Raw genomic sequence first — 25,463 nt, 5'->3', positions numbered from 1 at the left:
GCTTGTTAAATTGCAGCCATTGAAATGACCATTTAAACCATTCAATTTCAATCGCATGCAATTTGCCGCCCCCTGCCCACCTGCCCCCCTGCTACTCCATATACTCCCCGCACCACAGTCAAGTGTCCCTGTCTCATGTGTCAATTGTTGTCTTGGCCAGCGGCAAACACAAATATTTGATTTATCGTCGATAAGGTCCAATTCGTTTTGGACATGGGCTTGCACGGCCGCAAGGGAGGCGGCGGCAGCGAGGAGGAGGAGGAGGAAGAGCTTTCACCCAGTCTTTGCAACGCCCACGCGATCTGGCTATCTATGCAGACGTATCTCTGGCCAGATCCTAACGCCTTGGCAATTTGTTGTACACGAATTGCAATTTGCCCAAAATTTATCGCAATTTAATCATCAGCATGGAAAAATATGCAAGCGGCGCAAACAGCAACAAAACTATTAACGCCAACAATTGCAACGGCGCGACGCGACGCGGCAGATGCTGATGATCTTTCCACCTGCTCCGGCCCCAGGGCTCAGCAACAACAACAACAACAGCAAATGTTTTCATTCATTGGCAGAGAGTCACCCGCCATGGAAGCAAAGGTCAGGCTTCAGCCTCGGTCGCAGTCGCAGTCGCAGTTGCAGTCGCTGTTGCAGTCGCTGTTGCAGTTGCAGACAGGAACTGCGGAGCTGAGCAACTGGGCAACAGATGAATTCTCATTGCCATAAGCAGGAAATTTGCATTTTTGCCACATTTAACGGTCTTCTGGGAAAGGTTCAATGCGCACCAAAATTGATTTGTTCATGACGAACTCATTTCGGAGGCCAAGCTGATCCTGATGCAGATGCAGATGCTAATGCTGATGTAGATGCAGATGTAGATGCAGATGTAGATGCAGATGTAGACGGCGGAGAGCAGGCGGCAGCTGATGAGATGTGAGCTTAGTAGACACTTAGAAAAATTAGCTACTTAAACAATATTCTAATTAATTTTTTGCTAATGAAAGTTGCCCGGCGTTGTCGGGTCAAAGAAAATTACAATTTATTATTGGTAACATCGATTCATGTTTCATTTCCTTGTTTGATAAATTTATTTTTTTTTTCGCATAAAGTCAAATTTTTTAAAACCCCATACTTTCGACACAAAAGGAAGCGTAATTAAAATTTTACCCCTCCTAGCTCTTCCGGCTTGCGTTTGGCGTTGATCACCAATCAATCAATCTATCAATCAGTCAGTCAGTCAGTGTTAATATATGTGATGAAAGGTCACACTCAGGCAGAATTTTAAGCAATTCCACCCACAACTGTGGAAAAAGCGCGTTATACGTTTGTATGAAACGCTTTTGTAAGCCGCTGCTCCTTAGTGGAAGTGAAGTTTCTGGTTCAAACTCAAGTTCATAGCTTCCTGAGTGAAAATGCAGATCAATGATTTTGGGCGAGGTTTTAGGTTTCATGTGATCGGCTTTAACTTTTGACTTGGGCGGAATATTGATGTCTAAATTTCAACTTAAAACCTTGGACCAGCTTATCATATAAGTATTAACCGATTTTAAACTATCTTTAAATCTACGCTAAAGAAACTGTCCATGAGACAGTGAGAATCAATTTTAAAAGATATATATATATTTTTATTTTTTTTTATATTTTTGTCGATCGTAAAACAGGTAAGATATTTCTCTCAGTGCAGTCGGATAACAAAGCGTTGCCCCACGGCCTCGGCAGCTGCATAACAAAATGCGAAATGTGAAAAGTTTCGCGCGAAATGCGAAATGCGAAAAGCCGGCGATGAAAGCGACTCCGATTCGCAATTAAGCTGCGCATAATGGTTAACGGTTAATTGTGCGACGGACCCGGGTCGGCGTCGGGGTCGGGGTCGGGACTCATTAAAGGCGTCAAAATGGCGGCCCTGGGAAGAAGTCGAGCTGGAATCGTACGAAAATCTGACACCGTTCGCAAACGGCAAACGACGTGCGAATTGGCGGGCTCTGACCCGCGTTGGACCCGGCTCCGGAAATCGATCAAACTTGTGCCAAAGCCCATTTAACTTTTGCCACCGTCCTGTCCTGGCCAAAATGTCAACACGGCACCAGAAACAAGAACAAGACCAAGAAACCAACACAATTTCCCCGATGTTTGCACAGAACTGATTGCCGCTGACAATTCTCCGACAGCTGTTGCATCGAGACTGACAGCAGGCAACTGGAATATCGGAATAACAAATTAGACGCCGGTAATAAAGTTGCTGCAAATCGATAAATGTGTGCAATCCGCTCGATTAAGCAGAGACCTCAAGCCAAGGTCTTCCAAAATGCAAACCAACCAAGCTAAAAAAGGGAATCCCAATTCGTTTGAGTAGTTCGTCAAAAAAAGAAGCCTGAAGCGAAGCATTTATTTTATTAATATGTGAAAAGAGTCAAAGAAGGGTATTACCTGATCTTAGAGATAGATTACGATCTAGTACTAACAATTTCTAAATTGTGTCGCATTTAAAAAGGAAAGAGGGGGGATAGCCAAGACTCAAACCAAAATCTGGGTTGGGTGAAAAAATAGGCTCACAAGTCGAGAGGTTCGATCTGACAACTCTTTTATGTTATTTAATGATTTATTCAGTTACAATTAAATTGATAATTTCCATTCATAACGAACAATATCTGACTAATATACAATTCTTTCTAGAAAGACTTATATATATGCACTGAGCAAATAAAGTAGTTAAATATTTCAAGGATGTCAATTTTAATATCATTGCGATTTTATGGGGAAAGACAGGAAAAATCGTAAATATTATCGGATTTTAACAATGTCTATCTCACCTGTACTCTCACCTAGCTTCTTTTTTTATATATTTGGTTAAACAATTATCTGATTTGCTATTATTGTTATCCAGCAACTTTTAGCAGAGTGAGGATCGAAGTGTTCATAGTTTAACAATAAATTTGTTTAAAAGTAGCTTAGTTTGAATGTGTACAGGTAGTAGATATGGTATGTATGGTAATTCATGTTCATTTTGTTTAGTCTAGTCTAGATTTTAGTTAGTTTGACTGAGTATCTGCATGTTGCTTAGGTGTGCGAGCGTCGAACTGACAAGCGAGAAATCACCGATTCAAATCCAGCAAAAATTGACTCTTTGGCGATGTTCACAATAAAATTAATATTGGAATAGTAATAAATAGATTGCGTTGAATTTGGACAAGGGAACTTACAAGTTAGAAAAATACAATGTAAAATATGTAATACATAAGACAGACATAAAATTTGAACAGTTTAATCAAAATGTATTACACATATTTATTATTTTGCTGTGCTGCCAAACAAGAAAATATACAAAATCTACATAGGAAAAGGGGCGGCAATCGGGCCTGAACTTGTCAAACAGGGGTTATAGCCGAAAAGAAATGGTTCTCCATTTCACACAGTTTCTCTCGCTCGGGGGCTAACAAAAGTGGCTTAAATCAACTGATGACAACGTTAACGAAGTAGTCAGCGAACAACAAAATCAGCAAACAAACAAACAAACGGCTGAAAATCGGGCTTAAATGGTGCAGAGCAGCAGCAGTAGCAGCAGCAACACCTTCCCACCAGGTGAACGAGGAGGAGGAGGAGAAGGAGGAGGAGAAGGAGGAGGAGTAGGAGGAGGAGCTGCTGCAGATGGCAGCATCTGGAATTGAGTGCAAAATATGGCGCAGGACCAGGCTGGGCAGGCGAGAGAGGGGCCGGCCCCGAAGGTGGACGGACGGAGAGCGAACTCTCCATGTCTTGCATTCCGGAATCCATGTTACTTGGCGTCCTAGGCGCAGTTGGCACGTCATGTAGCCAATTAAAAGCGAAATACGACAAGCGAAAATTGTGGCGAGCAGTCTCGCAGTCGCAGTCGCAGTCGCATTTGCCGAGATTCGCAAGGAGCGCGCGCGACATCCAAATCGAAAGGAGGCCCTGGGCCAACTGCAACTCTCCAACTTCTCAGTCACGTTTGCCAAGCCAGACACAAATCTAAGCATTGCAATCAAATTAGGCAAGCCCCAAGGCATTGTGCTCCTCACCAACTGTGACCCATGGAGAAATGCATCCCAAATGCTTTTGCTGCTCGAGGACGCCAGCGAGGGTTACCTGTATGTATGATACATTTTGTCTATCAATTTTATGTGGAATTGCTAGGCTTATACAAAATAATGAATGCTAGAAGTTATATAAATTCGAGATAATGCACTTCTAAATAAGTTTCTAAATGTCCTGACAGACAATACCCAATATGATTCGAACTCGAATTAGAAAATTAGATTGATTTGAGAAAAACTTTTACACTTTTTACGAAATCAACTCGCGACTTAGGTTGAAGCTGATTATTAAAGCTATTTATTGAAGCTCATTGCTAAAGCTCATTAGTAAAGCTCAATTTTATAGCTTTTTCTTAAAGCTCTCCTATAAATCTATTTATTTTAAAAGAATAATCAAATGTTTCAATGACTTAATAGCGGAAACTTTAGATCCAACTCTTGGTTCTTTATACGATCTATGCAATGTTTAAATATGAATGAAAACAGAAATCCAATTTCTATTTTCGATATTTGATAGTAAGTAAGATTTAAAATTGTTTGAGTTTAAGTGCAGGCATTTATAAATTAAGACACGTTTATATAAATTAATATCTAATGGCGGGAGTTCAAGGAAGTATGGGAAAACTTTAATTTGAAATTTGAAAATTTGAAGTAAAGAATATTTTGCTGACATATGTATAATTGCTTCAAAAATGAGTTAATTGAAAACTAAAAAAGAAAAATGTACAAAACGATTCCTTTGATTTCTGCTATCATAAAGGAACGGAGCGACCCTCGATTTGGATAAGCACACATGTGTGTGTGTTATGTACATATATGCATGCATATCTGTTGATGTTGGGATGTTGGGATGTTGGGGCCGGAGCTTAACTTAATTGCGACCTAATGCCGCCTAATCAGTGCATGAGATTTCAATTGTGGGGCATATGCTAATCGCGAGCTTGGTAATTTGGCAATGCGCAGCGGGGCAGGGGCGACGGGGCAGGGGGTAAGGCGAAAGGTCACAGATTTACATGTGCTGCGTCTCAGGCACGTCTGGACACATCTTGATATGAGAGTGTCAACGTACCGTTAACGAATTTCATGGCTGAGCTTTTGGCTTCGTCTTTGGCTTCGTCTTTGCCTTTTGCCAAACTGCAACTGCAATAATTGAAAACTGGCAACGGCAACCGGCAGCTGGAACATTGCAACATGACACCTCGACATGACAACAAAATGAGCTTCTGTTGCACTTTTCAGATCGCAGCAACAACAACAAGCGTGAGTGACAACTGCAACAAAGTTGCTTTCAAATATTTAACACCAGATCCACAGTCCGCCGATTGCAGTTGCAGTTGCCGATGCCAGTTAGCCTGGGCAATGGGCCTGCTCGAACGCGCCAAATGCATGCGAAATTGAAATCGATGCCAAAACGAACAGTTTTCACACCCGAGTCGCAGACGCACACGCAGCCGGAGGAGCAGCAGCAGGAGGAGGAGGAGGGGAGGAGCAGGAGGAGACGGAAAACGGCAACTGACCAACAGCAGCAGCCAACTTGGAGCTGGAGCTGAAGCTGAAGCTGGACATGCAAAGCGCCTGCCTTTGATTCGACTGCCCAGCTTGGGCATTTATTTATTAGACTGATCTGCGGCTGGGCTTCAGCTGGATACGCAGCGACCATTTACAAAACTCAACTTGCTTTTTTTTTTGGTTTGCATGCTCAAGGGTTAAAACGGGTATACTAGTTTGGTTCGAGGGTATGTAACAGGCAAGAGTATGTATCTGCAATCACATAATGTATATATACTTATGTTCTGAGCCCGTCAATATCTTGGACACCTCTAAGACTACAAATTTGAATTTGAATATATTTATTATTCTATACATACGCAGAAAGAGTTAATTGTTTCTTTTTTAGATTTCTCCTCCCATTTTCATAATATCGTTAATATTGATTATAGGGCCTAACTCGTAAATTAAAATAGCTTTAGGCACAACACTTCTTATGTTAGTTTCCGTATAGTATACACAGGTCAAGAATATTATTCGAGATATAACCTTGGGCCTTGGTATGCACACACATTGGTATGTTACTTTTATGCCCTGAAAATTTCATAAAGATCGCACAAGAAACACAGCAGTTACTCCAGACAACCCTTCCCATAGTAGCTAAGGGTTCTTCTCTTGTGTCTCTTGGCTTATATAGAAGGAAGAAACAATATAAAGGCAGCTCTGCGCCTGTTGCGGGGTATCTTCTAGTCGTGTTTAGGTTTTGAAACACGTCGCTGGCTTTATTGATTTTGGCGCGTTAACGAGGCGCAAAGTAAGCAAACAGGTTGGCAGCTCCGGCACTTAGCCCGGCTTTATGGCCAGCCGAGTGTTAATTGATCGCTGCTCAAGAGCCAAGTGGAAATTTTAATTTGAACGTGTTGTTTTTTCTTTCAGTGGCAGTTGACAGATAGGCGCAGCATCTAATGCACTCAGCTCCAAACATTAACCAAATTGGCAAAAGCCACTTGCAATGCATTGCAGTCGACCCGTCCGATTAGAGTTGCGCCAAAAAAGAAACGAAAACATATTACGCAAAATGTTTTCAAAATACTTAAATTCCTTAGCTTAGCCACATTTCAATTGCCCTTTTTTATACCTAAACTCCAAGCTCTTGTCTATTTATTTATATATATTTTTTGTGATGGAAGTTAATTTTTAAATTATAAAATATATCAATAATAATATTAAAATAAAAACATTTCCATTACCTAATTGACAATATATATATTATAATACCTTCAATTGGGATTTGGTATAAGTCTTTTGTTGGGTTCAACATTTTTTCACTTTTATCTGAAAGTTAACCGAAATTCATTTTGGAAATTTTGAAAAGCTGGTATAAACTTTCGCTGGATTTTCGTATTATTATGTATTATAAGCTGGGTTGGTTCAACTTGAGATATTTTGTATTGTTAGAACAAAAATTAATTGTTATCCATATGGAAAACTTCCGTTTGATGTATAACACAGATCTATTTGAAGGGAATATAAGAAACTACATACCTGATGTACTTTTCACTAATCTACAATTTATGTCGCTTGGAGGCTGGGAAGCCACATAAACGACGGAATTTGGAGATCTTGTGGGTGTGCAGCATACTTTGCGGCATGAACATCCCAGCCCCTTGCAAAATGGCGCTAAGGTCCGCCTGACTTTACTGGCTGCAGGTCCCGGAGAGGACCCATCCGAATATGATGCTCCATCCTGGCTAGGTATCTAACCCGGTCGGATTATGTGCGAATACAGATCCCCACCGAGCACCAATGAGACGGTGTCGGGCGAATGGAACCCGGCATCCACCAAGCCAAAGTTCTGCAGTACATAGTACAAAGGCTAAAGAATCTATTATTAACGTATTTCATATGTTCTTTTAGCTAAAGTACAAATTTAGTTTACCCAGATGAATAGTTCTATTTTGTTCGCCCAACAACAGATTAGCGAGAACCCTTAAACATTCCATCAGAATTGTGCAAATCGGTTTTATAGATTTATTGTTGCTTTCAATTGGTTGTTCAGATATCTTTTTGAATCGCCGCTGTTAACTATATATATATATGTATATGTATATACACCTTGGAGATCGAAATGTGGAACCATTCTCGTATGCTTTCGAAATATATGAATATGTGTGTATATCTGTGGGCATATATATTAAATAATATGTTAGGTGAAAAGCTTATGCCAGAAACAGTTAAAATCGCTTATGCCCTTTGTTATTGTTATAAACATTAATTTATTTGTATTTCACATACGATTTATATGTACTATGTATGTATAATAATGTTGTGCTTTAGTTTGTTTTTTTTTTACAGTGTACCAAGTTTATGTATCTATTATGTAGATTATCATATGAGATATTTGTTGTAATTTATTTTTCCGTTTTTTATAATTAAATATTATATTTGTAGTTTTCTTAATTACCACAACAAGCGTTTCCAGTTTTCTTATTTGATTTACTAACAATAACTATTTATAAACCTATCCGAGTCCCGACCTGGAGCCCAATGTCTCAGCACCCTTTACTCGAGGAGCCCAAAGGGTTCCCTCCAGGTCCAATTCACGGCCGGGATTGCGACTGCATATTCGAAATTGATTAGCAATTTGTAAATAGTTGAAGATTTATACAGAGACTATATGCATATTTAAGCTATTAATACTCGTTTGGTAATTTTACATATCCGTTAATTAGAGAGCGTTATCAAGTAGCTTTTTATTTGTTGGGAGTTATTGGGAGCTATTGGGAGTTCGAGAATTTTGATCTGGTATTCTGGGGGGGGGGATGGCAGGAATTGAAATTGCAACTGTGCTTTTTTGGGTTGTGTGTCTGTGTGTGAGAGAGTGTATTTGTTATTCGCTGTAAATAATTATTCAAATTACAGCGAATCTTTGGCTTAGTGTGTTGAAAAGAAGAGTTTAAAAACGGTTAAGTACATATAAAAAATAGTATATATATATTTTTTTTCTGTTACATATTTACAAATACGAGTATGTGAGCTACTAGATGAAATGGAAATGGAAAAACAAAACAAAACGAAAAAAATGGATCCCAGACTAACAAACGAGCGTCTGATCAAAGCTATTTTCTTGTTGATCGATTTACATTTTGATCGATTATACAAATTTGTTGGCTGCTGAAAGTAATCGAAAAAGAAACCATGCAACAACGAGAGTTCAAATCTAAATGTTTATATATATTTATATATATGTATTTATTATTAATCTTATTTTCTCATTTGATTTGTGTTCAATCAAAATTTAAACAGTCTGTGTGTATGTGTGTCTGTATGTGAGTATATATAAGTATATTCAAATACAAATTTCTTCCCTATATTTTTGCTTGTTTAATAATTTTTATTAAATTTTTGTTTTCCTTTTTCGCGTTTTACCCGTAATTGTAGTTGCAAATTTCAAAACATAAAATACACATCACATTTCATTTATGGAGCAGAAATAAGTCGAACCCACAAAACTATTCGAATCTAAGCAAAAATCCATAAAAGGAACCTGTGTAATTATGTGTGTGTATTGAGTATTGTAAGTCTTAAAACGTTCGTCGATATATTTATGCATATTAAGTTCATAATTGTTTATGCTTAGCTATGTAAGGTACAATATACAAACATGCATTGCCGTACACACTAACTACATATGCATTTGTGTGTGTGCGTGCATGTATCTATGTCAATGTATCTAGACAAAGACTCGTTAGTTTTCGGAAGTCGGGCTTGAGTTCAGTGTGTAAAGCTTTTTCACAAATGTCGAGTGTATTTAATCATTCTTTTTGTTTATTCTTATTTTAAAACTGAAATTGAAAATAAAGAAAAAAGGAAAACAAACATCAAATGAAAATCCAAATAATGCTAACAACAAAATTAAATAAACATTTCAAAAGTGTTTCGCCCGTAATTATGTATTTCTGTTGTTGTTGTTGTTGTTGTTTTGCTTTGTTTATTAATTGTTTTTAAGTTGCATTTTGTTTCCATTTATTATCGCTTACTCTTACAATGCTAGTTTACACACTAAAGAAAGTACAACTACGTATATTAATTGTATTTTATTATATTATATTATATTATATTATATTATAATTTTTCGGATGTGGTTTTGGATTTAAAATATTTACTGATCGTTTTCAGAATGCACAAGCATTGAATTCTGCTTCTGCGTTTTACAGTTACAATTACAGATATAATTAAAAGTATTACCTTGTATAAAAATAATAATAATAATATTAATTATAGCATACATTAATAGTGTTCTCTATGTGTGTGTGTGTGTGTGTGTGTGTGTGTATACGTGTATGTGTTTACATTTTACTCTTGCCCAATCGATCTCTCTCTCTCTCTCTCTCTCTAATCTTTATCGAATTCGTACTTCCCCCTCCTGTCTCTCACTCTCCTTCCATCGTTCCTTCCGTATTTCATAGTTAAAATAACTAAATGTAGTTTAATTCTTGTTACAGCATAAGTTAATTTAATTTACGTACATTGAAAAATGTTGCTCCTTCAACTACATCCTCAAATATATATATATGCATATATATATCTATATATATTTTTTAACTTCTTCTTCTTCTTCTTGTTATTTTGTTAACGCACGCTGCCAACGCCAATCGAGTGGGCGTGGCAGCATTGCTAAAGCGCGTGGTTCTGAAACGGCATGAGCTGAAAGCTAACATGCCAAATGTCCATGTGTGTGTGTGTGTGTGTGTGTAAGTTTATATATATATATACAATAAATATATGTATATATATATACGTGTGTGTGTGTTTGTGTGTGTTGAGATGCCAACTAACATTATTTTGTATTGTATCACTTAAAATATATTTATTAGCATTATCATTCAAAATTATTATCAAATATTTACAGTTTGCTATTTAACAAATGAGTTGTTTATAGTTTCCTCTTTTTATTAGTTTATAGTTTAGTTTAGTTTAGTTGGTTTGCTTGGCTGGTTGGTTGGTTGGTTTGCTTCGATTTGCTCAGTGCGGGGCTGAGCGCTACAATTATAGATACATATATACATACAGGTATATATATATATTTAGTTATGTATAGGCTTTAGGGTTAGGCGATCTTGAAAATAAGACCTGAATCGTTACACACATGTCTAAAATTAAGCGAACTTTTTTTTTGTTTTTTTGTTTTGTTATTGGTGGCTTCTCATTATAGATTTATACACAAGTGTTCCTTATTTCTGCATTTCGTTTCGTTTCGTTTTTTTTTTTTTTTTTTGTATGTATGCAAGTTAAGCGCAACTATAGCAAACGAGTTACAAATTACATAATAATCATAAGATTTACTAAATCATACCGCCCAGCCCGCCGCGGCTCCTCTCCACCAGCATTCCTTGCCATCCGATGCCGCCGTATGTTACAATAATTTGGAAAACCTTTCGGGGCTAACTCGACGGGGAGGGTCTCACACGTTTATATTCACACCGAATATTTGTAGGTTTTTCTGTTTTGTATATATGCATATGAAATTCTATATATATAATCTATATATTTATATAACTGCAGTAGCAGTAGCAGTAGCAGTAGCAGTAGCAGTTGCTTGTGCTCATCGTCGTGCCGTGCTGACTAGGCAGACGCCTGTTTGCCCAGCTTGACCAGGCAGAGCGCACAGCAGCACTGCGGCGGCTGCAACAACTGGCCGAGGGCCACCATCAGCGGACTCGACCTCGCTGCCCCCGACGAAGCCAGGCTGAGCGAGGTGCCACTGGGCAGATTTAGGGCGCAACAACCTCCACTTGCCATTGGATGTTAGCTGGTGTCCGCGTCTCATCTGTTGATCGTCGGCGTTGCGTTCACGTTGCCCGTTGTTGCATTCACTCCGCCTCCTCCATTTCCGTTGCCGTTGTTGTTGTTGTTGCTGTTGCTGCTATTCGCATTGTTGTTGCTGCTGCTGCTGTTGTTGTTGTTATTATTGTTACTGTTGCTGTTATTGTTGTTGTTGTTGTTGTTATTATTGGTGTTGGTGGGCAGCACAACTCCGCCATTGTTGGCACTGGCAATCACCTGCTCGACAGTCACGTGCACCTTGCCCACCTCCTTGGCAATTCCGTCCGCATTGCCCACATTGTTGGCATTGCTGGTGACCAGCTGGCGTATCGTGGTCGGAGTGCCTCCTCCGCCGCCGCCAGTGCTGTTAACGGTAGTGCCCAGGGGCAGGGTTCGCGTCAGGATGGCCGAGTTGTTGAGACGGCCGCGCAGCACCTGCTGCAGTCCGGCGGGCCCGAGCTGCATCTGCATTTGTCCGCTGTTGTTCTTCTGCAGAGGTTTCACATTCAACAGGCTGGTGTAGAGCACGCGTTTGTCGCCCGTCGACACCGGCACCTGCACCTGACCTCCGCTCGTCTTGAGTTTCTGGTGCTGCTGCTGATGCTGTTGGATTCCGGCGGACAGCGGAGCGCCCGTCTTATTCAACACGACCGTAGTGGAGCCCAGCTGCTGCGACGTTTGGCTGACCAGCGTATCGGCGGCATTCGCTGTTGTCGCGCTGCTCACAAAGTTCAGCTTGACATTGGCATTGGGCAGCTCCTTGTAGTGGAGCTTCTGCTGGCCAGCGTTGCTGGCAGCGACCGCTGCCTGCAGCTCGCTGGCCGTGGCAATGGTGAAGTTGCCTCCGCTGCCGCCGCTGCTGTTGCTCGTCAGGAAGATCTTGTTGGCCTGCTGCGGCCCCGCCTGTGAGGTGATTATGGCCGTCGCCGGCTGCAGACTGTAGTTGTGATTGGCCGCAATGGCCGCTGCCGAATTGGGCTTCTGCTGCTGTTGCTGCTGACCCGTCTGCTGCTGCAGGTTGAGGTCCGACACTAGCAACGGAAACTGCGCCATTTTGATCACCTTACTGATCTTTTGCAGCTGCTGGTGTTGGTGTTGCTGTTGTTGTTGCTGCTGCTGCTGTTGTAGATGTTGCTGTTGTTGTTGCAATGCATCGCCGCCCTCCTGCAAGCTGAGCTGCTCGCCGGCTCCGCTAGCCACCAGCTCGTCCTCTTGCTGCACCAACTGCTGTAGCTGCTGCTTCGTTAGCTGAATCTGCTGCTGCGCCACCTGCTGACCCACCTTGCGCTGCGAGAATTTGCGATTCAACAACAGCTTGTTAATATCTGCAAAAGCGAAACAAACAATAGTTATAGTAACAAATCGATTCATAGTCCCAACAGTGCATCAAAAGAAACTTTGACGGCTCAACAAAAAATGATAGTCGATAAAAGCTATGAATAATAACGACATAATTTCTCTTAACTGCAGCACTCGTAAATATTAGACCAACAAAAAACAGCATAATAAAAAACAGCATATAATAAACAATTTAAATAAACTTATATAATAACGATACATTAAGGAAGACAAACATATATATGGCATACATATATGCATGAATGCACTTTTTTATACAATCACACAGCCTTTTCCACCCATTCACTGGCCATTTTACTCCCGTGAGGTGAATTCGGAAATTTGTTGAAACAGTTATTCATTCTTTGACAATGTAGAGCTTTGATAATGAGCATAATGGAAATATAAATATCACTCATACAACCTTTGACCCGCAAGAGTAAAGTTATTTTCAATTGAGTTTGAGACGATTCATTTTCCACGATCATTCCACACTTGCAGGTGGATATTTCAAAAATCCTGTGGTTGCGTGCACATCATATTAGGTACGATAACTAATTTAGCTCTCATAATTTGGGCTTTGCTTCGATCAACAATCAGTCAGTCACTTTTATATATAGAGTTAGAATATGGTAAGAAAAATGATTCCCTTTAATTATATCACTCTGTAATATCAGTACTAAACTTACTTTTGGTGAACGGTCAACTTCGTAACATATGTCAAATTTACTTGAAATTGACATAATGAAAAGGTCGTTTTTAAAATAACATGTAAAACAAATTAATCCAAAAATTATCCTTTTTATACAGCGCATTTTTCGCTGTCGATATATCGGATTTCTGTCTTTGCTATTGATATTGCGAGTCAATCGCACTATAAGAGCCAAACGTCGATTATATAAGACGCAAAATCCAACGCAATCATGAAAGTCTACAAGGATATCTTTACCGGGGATGAGATGTTCACGGACACGTATAAAATGAAGTTGGTCGACGATGTTATTTATGAAGTGTACGGAAAGCTGGTCAGCCGCAATCAGGACAACATTGTCCTGGCCGGTGCCAATCCATCGGCCGAGGAGGCTGATGAGGGCACCGACTCAGCCGTAGAAAGTGGCGTTGATGTGATATTGAACCATCGCCTGCAGGAATCATTTGCATTCGCAGACAAGAAATCTTTCACACTTTACCTTAAGGAATATATGAAAAAGGTGCTCGAGCATTTGCAGGCGAATGCACCCAACGAAGTGGACGTGCTCAAAAACAACATGAACAAGGCGATGAAGGACATTTTGGGCAGATTCAGGGAATTGCAATTCTTTACAGGCGAGTCGATGGACGTCGATGGCATGGTCGCCATGTGCGAGTATCGCGAATTAGACGGCGAGGGCGTCCCAGTTTTTATGTTCTTCAAACACGGTCTCCAAGAAGAGAAATTGTAGTCTACATTTGCGGCGACACTTTCCAAATGACAGTTTTTAAATTGTTTTCCGATGTAAGCAAAATTATAAATAATTGATAATTGATAAGCAAGCCATCAGGATATTTTGAGTTACAATAAACGATATCGCTCTGACGAAACGAACGATAAATAGATCATTAAAAATACATTAATTGCGTTGACCAACTGTTGGATATTGCGTAAGAAACACACTTTGAAGAACTACATGACTTTTTTAATACTTTCGGGACGTACGCCCCGATAGGTATGCTATATTATTTATCAATCTGGGAAATGCGTTCTGCAGGCAACAAAAAGCTGTAGAAAACACAGAGTTCGTAATAACACAATATGTAATTGTAAATTATTAATTGACAACATTCAAGCCCATAAAAATATGCTACTTAATTGTCGTATAACTTTGATAATATTTAAATATGTCACTGTAAACTGAACTAAAAGTTCGCTGGCTGTTTTTACTGTATTCTGAATTAACTTATAACCCGATTTCATTTATGAGTACTCACAAAATAAGGATTCTATGAGTTTCTGCTAAACAGAACTTGAAAATATTCAAATTTAGCTGCTGTTGATATCTACATTTTTGTAACAAAGAAGTCCGCTTGGGTCAACCCTCCTCTCGGCTCTTCTCCCTTCTCCTCCTCTGCTTCGCCTCTCCGTGTGCTATTTGCCGCATAAATCTCAACACCCTCTCATTGACATCTCTCAACTTTTCTCACTCTCTTGCGTTTTACAACACACAACCTAGGGGGGTTTAGGTGCTCGAAAAGTGTTTTAAATAATTGAACTGAGCATTCAATTAAGAACTGACGACGACTCACCTGTGTTTTCGGGTCCGTTTAGCTGCCGCTTCTGTGTGGTGCGGCTCGAAGCCCACAGAATCTTGTTGCCCACGGCCGTAACCGACTCCGATGTGGTGCTCGAGAGCACGGCAGTCGTGGCCACCGCTGTGTTGGTGCCACTCACCTGGCGCCACACAATTGGCTGCTGCTGCTGTTGCGTGACGAGTTGTTGCTGCTGCTGCTGCTGTTGCTGGTGGGAGTTGTTGCGCGTGGGCGTGGCCACGATCAGAGGCGTGCTAGTCGTTGTCTGCTGCTGGAGCTGCTGCTGCTGCTGAATGCCAGAAATGCTGTGCACAGCCAGCTGCTGTCCGCTGGCGGTGTTGATGATATTAACGCTCGAGGGGGCCGACGACGACGAAGAGCTGTCATCATTCTGCAGCTTGACGTTGGACAGCGTGATGACAGTGTTCGGGCCAATGGAGGCGCTGCTCCCGCCGCTGCTCTTCTGTATGGCATAGGTCACCTTCTGGGCACCGACCTGTGCAGCCGCAGTCATAATCTCGCCGCTGCTTGTCGTGTATATCATGTGATTACCACTGCGCGACGTCACAATGCTCTGCGAAGAGATTACGGCCGGCGAGCCGCTAATATCGCGCTGCATTTGGAACAGCAGCTGTTGTTGTTGTTGTTGTTGTTGTTGGGGCTGCTGTTGCTGCACCACCTGCTGCTGCACTTGCTGCTGTTGCTGCTGGGGTGTCGCCTGTCTTTGCTGCACGGTGACATTGCGCAGCTGCGCCTGCGCCAGCTGATGCTGCAACTGCTGCTGCTGCGCCGTCAAAGTAGGCAGCGTCGGCAACGGACTGCTGCCCGTATGCGGCGTTATGGTCACAATGTCACCCACGGCCGTGCCGCTGCTCACGAACTCTGTCCTCGCGATCAGCTGTGTGGCAGCTGGTGCCGCGCTGGCTGCAAACTGATTCAGCAGCTGCTGCGTCACAGCTACCTGCGTTGGCTTCGGCTGCTGAGGCAGTTGTTGCTGCTGCTGCTGTTGCTGTTGTTGTTGGTGCTGTGTTGTGATTTGGGCGGGTATGTTAAGCAGGTGCGGCGCTGCAGTGCTAGCAACTAAAGGCGCTGGAGCTGGTGTGGGCGCTGGTGTTGGTGTTGGTGCTGGCACTGCAGGAGCTGGAACTGGAACTGCTGGCGCTACATTGGCGGGGGGCGTAGTTGTGGTTAAGGTAATTGCCGCTGAATGGGCCAGCAGCGTCGGCGGTGTTGGTGTCGCTTCCGCTGGCTCCAACTTGATGGGCAACGTGATCTCTGACGGCACGGCGTCTGGCAATGTTGGCGGTGGCTCTTGCTTGACGGGCGGTGCCTGGCAAAAGAAGGATGACTCGTGCTCAGCCGTTGTGAAACTGGAACTGCCCAGCGGCGCGGGTGGGCCTCGATCATGAGCACGACTGCGCGCAGTGCGCTTCAAGTCGGAGACGGGTGCCGTTTTGCAGTCGAGCAGATTGTCGGCGTTCTCAACCTCGTCGACAGCCGCTTCGCCGTCAAGAATGCCGTTCCAGAAGCTGGTCGCCTGATTGAGCGCCTTGGGGTCATCTGCGCTGCACTCCTGCAATATGTTGACCAGCATGTGCTCATCGCCCAACAGATTATTGATGTCGTTGAGTGAATCACCGCCGCTGAGATTGAATTCCAGCGCAGAACCGGAACACGAGCCCGATCCCAAGCCCGAACCAGAGTCGGAGCAGTCGCCGTTAGTGTTGTCGGGACTTCTGTTGCTGTGGTCGCGCGCGTAGTCCAGCCCGTAGGCAGTCTGCAGCAGTTGCGCATCCGCATCGAGATCCGTGTACTTGAAGGCGTTGCTCATGAAGTGCGCGTCGGTTGCGGCGTCGTCGTCGTTGCCACTGCACTTGCCCAAAAGACCAAACTCGAGGCTAATCGGCGTATCCTGTGTCCAGTCCACGGCTGCGCTATGGCAAACTTTGCCGTTGCCGCTGCCCTCGTCCCCTGGGTTGCTGTCCGACAACTCGTCCGTGGGCGTCTTCGGCCGGAAGTGCAGCCAGTCGCGCCTGATCTCCGACAGCAGCTCATTGCAGATGTCTAGCCGCTGGCTAGATGTTGGCGACAAGCCGCCCATGTAGTCATAGGTCTCGTTGTCGTCCTCCGTTGGAGCCGCGGTCGCATCTCCGCCAGCATCAATATACAGTTGCTTGTTGTGCAGGCGAATGACATCGGGCATCTGGTTGAAGCAACGTATCTGGCTCTCCTGCTGTTGTTTTTCCTCCTGCTTCTGCCTTTTCTTCTGTTGCTGCTGTTGGGCCTGCAGCTCCTTCTTGACCGCCGTGTGCCGTATAATGCTGCTAAGCTGTGCCAGATTTACGTCATCTTCGGCCTCATCGTCGTCCATCATCTCCTGCTGGGTTTGCTGCTGGTTTTGCATGGACGCCGCTGTGCGTATGCTGCTCAACGGCTCGTTAGAGTCATCTGCATCGATCAGTTCGCGCTTTATCGTCCTTGCTACTTCCTCGACTGTTGCATTTGCAGATCCAATTGCAGTTGCTGTTGCTGTTGTTGTTGTTGCTGCAGCTGCCGCTTCGGCTGCGCGTGCCGCAGCTGCCGCTGCCGAGGTAGAGGCCACCGGCTGCTCATTCAGAGTTGTCCCATCTTCTCCGTCCGCATCCGCATCCGCTTCCTCCACTTTTATCACATTGAATTTTTCGCTAATGCTAACATTCTTATTCATATTACTACTACTACTACTACTATTGTTGTTGTTATTAAACACGGTGTTGTTGTTGTTGTTATTATTATTGGAACGGTGGTGCTGATGATTAGCGTGGCGTGACTGCTCAATTAGCTCATCGCAGTTCTCCTGCTTCAGCTCCAGCTCTTGCTGAGGCTGCTTCTCCAAACTCACAGATGGCGCATCCGTTGACGCTTCTGTCTGCATCTGAGACGACGAATGCAGGGCCTGCGCCAAACGTTGCAAATACGCCCTGGGCAGTGGACGCAGCCGCGGCAAGCCATCATCCATGCTCGTGCCGTCTTCGCTTTCAATGGCTGCGCTCTTGAGACGCTTTGCGGCATTGAGTTCGCGCAGCTGCTGTTTCTTGCGATGTAACCGGCGACGCTTCATGCGCATATCGTAGGGACTTTGCTCCAGCGTCACCGCTGAGCTGTAGACGCTTAGGCGCGAGACGTTCTCATCCTCGGTGCACAGCTCATCCTCTCCCTCATCGTCTTCCTCCTCTTTGGGCAGCACCTGCTCACTGGCCGGCTCAACCTTGGGGAGCGCCTCGGGTGCCGCACTGGCGTCCGCAGTTGATTCCTTGCACGTAGGCAGATCAACAACGGTGGGCGGGGAGCTGGGCTTGGACAGTTGCTGTTTATGCTGGTGCTTCAGAGGCTTGTCGCTCTTCACCACGCTGTCCATCACCGTATAGTCGAACTGTGACCACAGGTCGTCATAACGGCTACTGGCCCGGTCAAGCAGCACGCGTCCGCCGCGCCCCAGACGCCGGCGTGCAAAGCCTATACAGCGTGGCCTATAAAATTATAAATATTAGCCATTTGGTACCTTAAATATACTAATACAAAATCACAAGAGTACTGCGTACCTGAAGTAGTTGATCGATGTTAGCGTATAGCGGTATTTAGCCTCAGCCCCAACGGCCGCACCTGGCGGCGCCTCCTCCTCAGCGTTATCAGGGGGCGATTCCCAAGGCCAGCGGCCTTCGTCAGCTCCACGCGTCTGCGACAATAACAAAAGGAACAGGAAATGAGCATTACGTAGTTGTATAAGTAAGCGTCATTTAGGCAGCAGGTGAGAAGCAGCTCAGTATATATGAAAAACTTATATGTGTAAGAAATTTTCAGATCAGCCTTGAGGTTTATGCACTTTTATTTGTTCTTTTGGCTTGTCTCCATGTGCTAAGCTACCGATTAACTCAACTAGCCGTCTGTATTAGCGCCTATTCGTTACAGAGCTACGAGATAATCTGCACACAAAGCAAGCTGTGAAATTTGAACTTATCTGTTAAGCTGCTGAGTGACGAATATTATGGGCTGTCGGCCTTAAAATTGGAAGGTATCAATTTAAAGGGGAAGATCCTGTGAATGAAATCTACATATTGTTTCCCTCGAGCAAAAATGTACCAAACAAATCTAAAGAGGTAACATAGGAAAATTATCGTTTGCTCTTATCGACTGCCTTGCCTCATGGTGCAAAGGATATTATATCTTTTTAAGAATTGTATTAACCTGTATCTTCTAACCAAAATCTTCTAACAAGATAATAACACTAGTATAAGTGATAGCAAGTGCCAGGAAAGTAAATGTCGAGAGCTCAGAGCAAGACTAGGACATCAATGAACTCGAAGGATACCAATTAAGCACATCCAGCACGCCTATCAGGCTATAATGAGACACACTGTGCAAAAACCAGCGAGGATACGGGCACAGTATAGTAATAGGACCTGTGTAAGGTAAGACTGTAGCCGTGTGTCTCTTGTGGATACGCAGGACTGTCTCGAGCGCGAAAGAAAGAGCGTAGAAAACTTCTGGGGCGACTAGCGTGTCCTGGGAAGAGTCCTTGCGTACAAGTCACGGAGGGAAGTTTTGCAGGAGCCGGCAAATCCTGCTACTAGCATGAGTACCTCACGCAGGTAAATCAAAATCGTACTTAACATTAAGCAAGGTTCGAAAATTACCATACACGACTTATTATTACTGCAATCGCTACAATGTATATATAGTGTTTTTTGAACCAACAGCTAACTAAGCCAAGCCTGGCTGAGAGTAGGGATAAGCCAAAGAGTCGTTAAAATGGTGCAATTTATGCTTACCCGCAGGTAGTTACACCGCGGCCTGCGTCTAAATGCAAACGGCGCCTCCTCCTCGCTCTCGGAACCCAGCTTGTTGCCATTTTGGGCGCCGACACCGAGGTAGTCCTCCTCCTCGCTGTCCACAATCGACTCGTTGGCCGCCGGTGAAGCGCTCTGGCGATGCAGGTGATGCAGATGGGACAGATGCGCTGGCGAAACGCCCGAAGCTGACGACGCCAGGCCCAGGCCTGGCAAATACTGTTGTTGCTGCTGCTGCTGTTGTTGCTGCTGCTGATGTTGCTGCTGCTGTAGTTGCTTCTCCCGCGGAAGTTTGTGTTTGCGCTTCTTGTACGGCCGTTTCTCCTTTCGACTGCTGCTCCCGTTGCCACTGCCAGCACTGATGCCCTCTGCAAAAGAAACCAACACAATAAAAACTGATTCTGGATGCCTCTACACACTGTATTTACCCATTGTCAGACTCGATGTGTTCAGGTACTGCGACGCCTGCGCATAGACTCCCGTGTTGCTGTTGCTTCCCGCTGCCAAAATGCCTGGAGTCAGCACCCCGCCGCTGGCCATCAGAGCACCCGTAGCTGTTGTGCCAGCTGCCGCGGCGCCTTGTGAGTATTGATTCGTATACAAAGAATTGTACACGGGTCTGAAAAAAGTTGAGACATGTTATTGAAAAGTGATACCGCTTTGGAGCTCGGCATAAATCAATCATATTAATTAATTATGAGAATTATTTATATAACTTTACTGGATGAAAAACAATAGATATTATGACATTCATATTTTCCTATCTTTCTCTTCCTCAATTTAATTAAATGAATGCATCTTTTCAGCAGAGCTAAGACGTGGAATATATAGCTATTCGGACTAAGTTTTACCTAACAATTGATATTAATTATGTTCTACGCAAAATGTTACTAATAATGAATGAAAAGCCAAATGATTTAGTTCATGGACTGAGATATCAATAGTGTCCCATCGAAATGACACGTACCTCGAGTTCTTGTATTGGGCATTGAGCTCCGAGTAGACGGCACCGTTGAAGTCGCGCATTTCAACGCGTTTCTCAAAGATATTGACCGTCATCTTGAGGTGATCACGCTTTGTCTCCTCACGCCGCCGCACCATCTCCAGTATAGTTGTGGCGCGTTGCAGGTCGCGTCTGTAACGTTTCACAAAGGGAGAAATGCTAATCGAATGAACATACAAACAGGTGCTTCCTTATTATTACCGCAGCTTAAGCATCTTCTCGTAGGAGGCTTCGTCGTTTTTGCGATTCTTTCGTGTTTGCATTTTCTCAGTGCGCCGCCGAAACGCCAGGTAGGGATTATTGGAGCTGGCCCCCGGTCGGCTCTCCGTCTTGACGGTAAGTATCAGCGGATGTTGCTGTTAGAGAAGACATTGGGAATTGGTAAAAGGAACTTTGTTTTGCATGTTAAAAGCTTACCATCTTGAGGCGCTTGTTCAACCAATAGTCGTACACTGATATGCTAGTCTCGTCGTCCTGATTTAGCAACGTTTTGGCCTCGTTGAGTGTAACGACCGTTTGCCCGGAACTCTTTTCCAGCCGATCCATCATTTGTTCGAATCTCAGCTCGGTTAGCTGCAAGCGCTGCTGCTGGTTCAGCCAGTCCTCGTCCGCGCTGTCCATGTCATAGTCCGGCACCTCCGTGTCCAAGCCCAGGGCTATAAAGCGTCAATTAAATTTGATAAATAAACGGAGACAATTTGGACAGTTGATGAGTAATTACGCTGCATGTGTATCATTTGGCGGGGCATTTTGTAGTCCGGCGGATAATAGGCATCATAAAACGGCTGATCCGTTTGCAGAACCTCGGGCGTGGGTATGATAAGTCCAGTGCAAATGGCGCGCTGTAGATGATGCTCCTGTAAGTGTGTAAATATTCATTAGCAAATCAATTCAATTGCCATTTATATTTGGATCGTTTGTTTGCAAGCAAAGCATTTGCCACCGACTTGAATAACTCACCGACTCTTCCTCTTTTTCCATGCCGCTAGGCATTTGTGGCACAGCGCGATTGATGGCCGAATACTCTGGCAAATCGGGCAACTCCTCCGCCAAGTAGATGGGCATCTGCTTGGACGGATCCAAGTGACGTGCCCTAAACGATAGTTTCGACATTTTGTGGCTGTTGTTGTTTGATGTTGTGTGTTGGTTGTATGGAACGTTTTGCTGCTAAGTGTGTGGAATTGTTTGTTGTTGCTAATGTTGTCTGATTATTTTTCTGTTTGTTGTTGTGGATGATGGTGATAGTGGCTCTTAAGTTGCTATCGATGCTATGCAGTGGCAACTGCCAATGGCTGATCCTGCAACGACCAGTGGCAACGGCGGATTCCTACTGCAGAGATTTGTTTCTCCTGCTTCTGTTGATGCTTCTTTACAGGAGCCCTTCAACAGATTCGTTGTTCTTGTTTTTGCTGCAGCTACTGTTGCTATTGTTAGCCTCGAAATTGAAGCGTCTATGGATGGAGGAGATATGCTGCTCTTAAGCTTATGTAACGACGTCAACGCTAACGCCGAGCTAGTCTTATTTGTTGCTGAGCGCAGCACCGTCTGCTCTGCCTCTGCCTGTGCCTCCGAATGAGCACCGGGGCTGCGGTGGCAATGGCTGCTGTGCCAGCTAATATACGCAGCCCCTGTGCCCGTTTCCGTGCCCGTACCCACGTCCCGGCTCTGGATGCTGCTGGCGGCTTTTTTGTTGGAACGCCGCTTGACCACGGCTGCTGCAGTCGCTACTGCTGTATACAAAGGCGTGTCCAACGTAACTGTTGGGTTAGTTCTTTTTGTTGTTGCTGCTGGGCCGCTTCCTCTGCTGCTGCTGCTGCTTGTGCTGCTGATGGTGCTGTTGCTGCTGCTGCTGCTGCTGCCGTCGTCGTCCGCTGCCTCTGCTGCCGTCTGCTGCTGTCGTTGCTCGTTGTATGCGAACAGCGCTGAGAGCAACAACAGGGCCAAAGAGATTAGTTTATTGCAATTACGACGACAACGCAGTGGTAGCAACAACAATAACGAGTGCAGCAATTGTGTCGACGACATTTTTCACGTTGAAATCGAAAAAATTATGTGAATTGGCATAATTACGTTGATCAAATTTGCACATTTCAGTTCATCTTTATTCTTAATAATGTTTGTTTGTTGGTATTATTGACTTCCAGTTGCGTTTTGTTGCGTTCTTGTTGCTGTTCTTGGTATTCCTGTTCTGTTAGTTGCTGCAGCTGATACAAATCTGCAAAACAACAACAAAACAAATAAGTAAACAAACCACACGTACACACGAAACGCACACAAGCGCATCCACACTAACACAGGCACTACCAAACCGATATAACAAATTAAGCGCGCGCGGGAAAATTATTTTGAGCTGTGTTTTCATTTGCAACTGCACAACACACACACACACAAACATTAAAAAAACATATATATACAAATACTCCAACGCAAAACACTCACAGACATGCACGCATAATTTTGTTATTGTCTGGCGCTCTTGAGAACATGAGATCGTCAATATGTTGGTGACAAAACTGATGAATCATTTTCATTCTGAAACCCGCAATTTTTCAGTGTGTGAAATGAATAATAAAAAGAGTTGTAGTTGTGTATAAAACACTCGAGAAATGCAAAATCATAGGGAACGCGAGAAGATAGAAGCAGAAAAGCCGCGCCGCCGATGCGAGCGTAAAAAAGGCGGCATAAACAAACACACACGCGGCGAGTTCGCCCAAACAAACGCGGCGAATTGCACGAAGAAAAAACACGAAGCCTATCTGCAAAATACGACGAAAAAAACGTAGCACTTCATGTGGGTTTTGTTTTTTGCAATTATTTGCCAAAGCACTAATATATTCCAGCAGCGGTATTTTTTATACCGTTTAAATAATTTTTTAGCACACTTTACCGCGCTTTTCACACACCTGCACGCACAATTTTGTTGATAATTCGTAAAAAAATTTACACAAATTTCACGAATTTTGCGTATAGCGTGGTTTTGCTGGAAGCAGTAATGGCGGCCAGAGCCGAAGATAAACGACGGCGCGTAGCATTTCCAGGCCGCGAATTGTTTGTTTGCAACATCGGCGTTCTTTAAAATCGGCTATGGCGCAACGATAACAACTTTTATCTACGTAGCATTAAAACTAATCATAAAATACATGCAGAAAAAATAATTTGGCACTACAATTAAATTAGTTTGTTATTTATTAGCCTGGTACACAGAAAAACAAAAGTTATCGGCGGAACGAACAACGGCGTTAGGATCTGATAGCCCGGCATAGAACTCTGCGACTCCGAAGCGTGTACTAGTACCGCCCTCTAGCGAGCTGCACACGAAAAAGAGGCAAGAGCAGCGAAAAGTTTTTTTTTCACAAACAAAAAAATCGATTTACATTTTTCACGCACATTCTTTTGCACTTTTATTGACTTTGACAAGTCGGAATTGTGTGGAAATCATGTGCTTCCACTGTATTTTTGTTTTCCGCAGCGAAACAAGCAATATTTTGACAGTTTCGTCAACAAAAACGTTTGAAATTGTTTTTCTTCTGCGGACACGTTTTTACTTAATGGCGGGCGGCCATCACGAATTGATACTAAAGTGTTTTCGGAGTTGAACGCTTGTCGTAATGCTATGGAAATTATTTTGGGTAGCTTAGATTGTGTTACATTTGACGAATTTGAATGGGGTTTGCGCTGAAAATTTCAGAATTAAATTCTACATTTAATGCATACAACAGGAGCATTTGTAACCTCCGCTTTTATCCAAAAATTGTTATTTATTTGTATGGCCAGCGGACAGCATCTACCAGCCAGTGATGAGATCAACATCAGTTTAACGATATATCGATAAAAAAGATTCAATCGATTACCTCGTTTTTAGTTTGACGAAATACTTAACGAAATATGGCTTTCTCACGATATCGTTCCGATCATTTCAATCCCGCGTTGACTTAACTTTTAATTTATGTTTAAAGTTTAGTTATTTTGATTTGGAATAAATATCAAATGGTAAGAATATGGGCTAACAGAATATAATACAAAATGCCAAACGACGGGGCTGCTTGTCAGAATAATATGAATTTGAATAGCGTTAATCTATGAATACTGTTACAGACATTTATAGTGCTGCCAATAAAATTAATGGACGAATGAGAAAATGTTAACGAAATGAAAAATGTTGCCTGTAAAATAGGCGAATAAATAATTTGGAACAATTTGACAATGTTACCCATTCAAAATGTAAAGAAAATCACTTGACCTGGACACAAATAGTATGTTAACCAAATTGAATTTGCTCCAAATATTTCGTTGCTTGATATCCTTTCAAAAACTATTGGAACAACCATACAAGAGTGCTGTCAACCGACTGTAAAGAATACTAGTCTCTTTGAAAATACCTGCTTGCTGCTGCAAGCAGTCCAGATGTGTGCTGGAACTGCCAGAATCGCGCTACTGTATCATTTAGCTTTGATTTGCATTAACGGTGGCAGAAAAGCAATAAGCTTCTGTCAGCACTCAATAGGGTATCCTGAGTCAGCAACGTATCGTAGCAAATGTCCTCAGTCGTGGCTACTTGCTAGCAAACAGCTTCTGTCAGCTAGTGAATGCTATTGATTGATAATAAACATTATTGATTAATGTAACAAAATGTTGCTGTTTGCCTGCAAA

General features: G+C 43.2%; 2 protein-coding genes across 6 annotated transcripts; one reads left to right on the top strand and one right to left on the bottom strand.

Moving 5' to 3' along the window:
• Positions 1-9,618: 9,618 nt before the first annotated feature.
• E(Pc) (Enhancer of Polycomb) lies at positions 9,619-24,391 on the bottom strand. 5 transcript variants are annotated; one of them, XM_064687954.1, is made up of 11 exons: positions 24,188-24,391; positions 21,774-23,028; positions 21,535-21,670; positions 21,231-21,469; positions 21,015-21,169; positions 20,778-20,945; positions 20,239-20,429; positions 19,793-20,178; positions 18,566-18,699; positions 14,982-18,493; positions 9,619-12,685 (listed from the first exon to the last, which is right to left on the bottom strand). In XM_064687954.1, exons 2-11 carry the CDS (start codon positions 21,924-21,926, stop codon positions 11,361-11,363), a joined length of 6,399 nt encoding a protein of 2,132 aa, XP_064544024.1. In that variant the 5' UTR covers positions 21,927-23,028; positions 24,188-24,391; the 3' UTR covers positions 9,619-11,360. The 5 variants fall into 5 exon arrangements, with proteins under 5 accessions (XP_064544024.1, XP_064544022.1, XP_064544026.1 ...); XM_064687952.1 differs by having other exon boundaries at positions 24,201-24,391; XM_064687956.1 differs by lacking the exon at positions 24,188-24,391 and adding an exon at positions 23,727-23,878.
• LOC135432313 (translationally-controlled tumor protein homolog) lies at positions 13,461-14,306 on the top strand. Its single transcript, XM_064687958.1, has one exon. It carries the CDS (start codon positions 13,622-13,624, stop codon positions 14,138-14,140), a length of 519 nt encoding a protein of 172 aa, XP_064544028.1. The 5' UTR covers positions 13,461-13,621; the 3' UTR covers positions 14,141-14,306.
• Positions 24,392-25,463: the final 1,072 nt, after the last annotated feature.

This window comes from Drosophila montana, unplaced genomic scaffold (genome assembly GCF_035044405.1).
Source record: "Drosophila montana isolate Dmon_TW-CO22-7 unplaced genomic scaffold, ASM3504440v1 contig_3200_1, whole genome shotgun sequence".
NCBI classification, from domain to species: domain Eukaryota; kingdom Metazoa; phylum Arthropoda; class Insecta; order Diptera; family Drosophilidae; genus Drosophila; species Drosophila montana.
The sequence above is the reverse complement of the archived record's forward strand: the minus strand, read 5'-3'. Positions and strand labels throughout refer to the sequence as shown.

Bases quoted from the DNA above. Each gene is read 5' to 3' on its own strand.
- LOC135432313 (XM_064687958.1), top strand. From the start codon at position 13,622: ATGAAAGTCTACAAGGATATCTTTACCGGGGATGAGATGTTCACGGAC.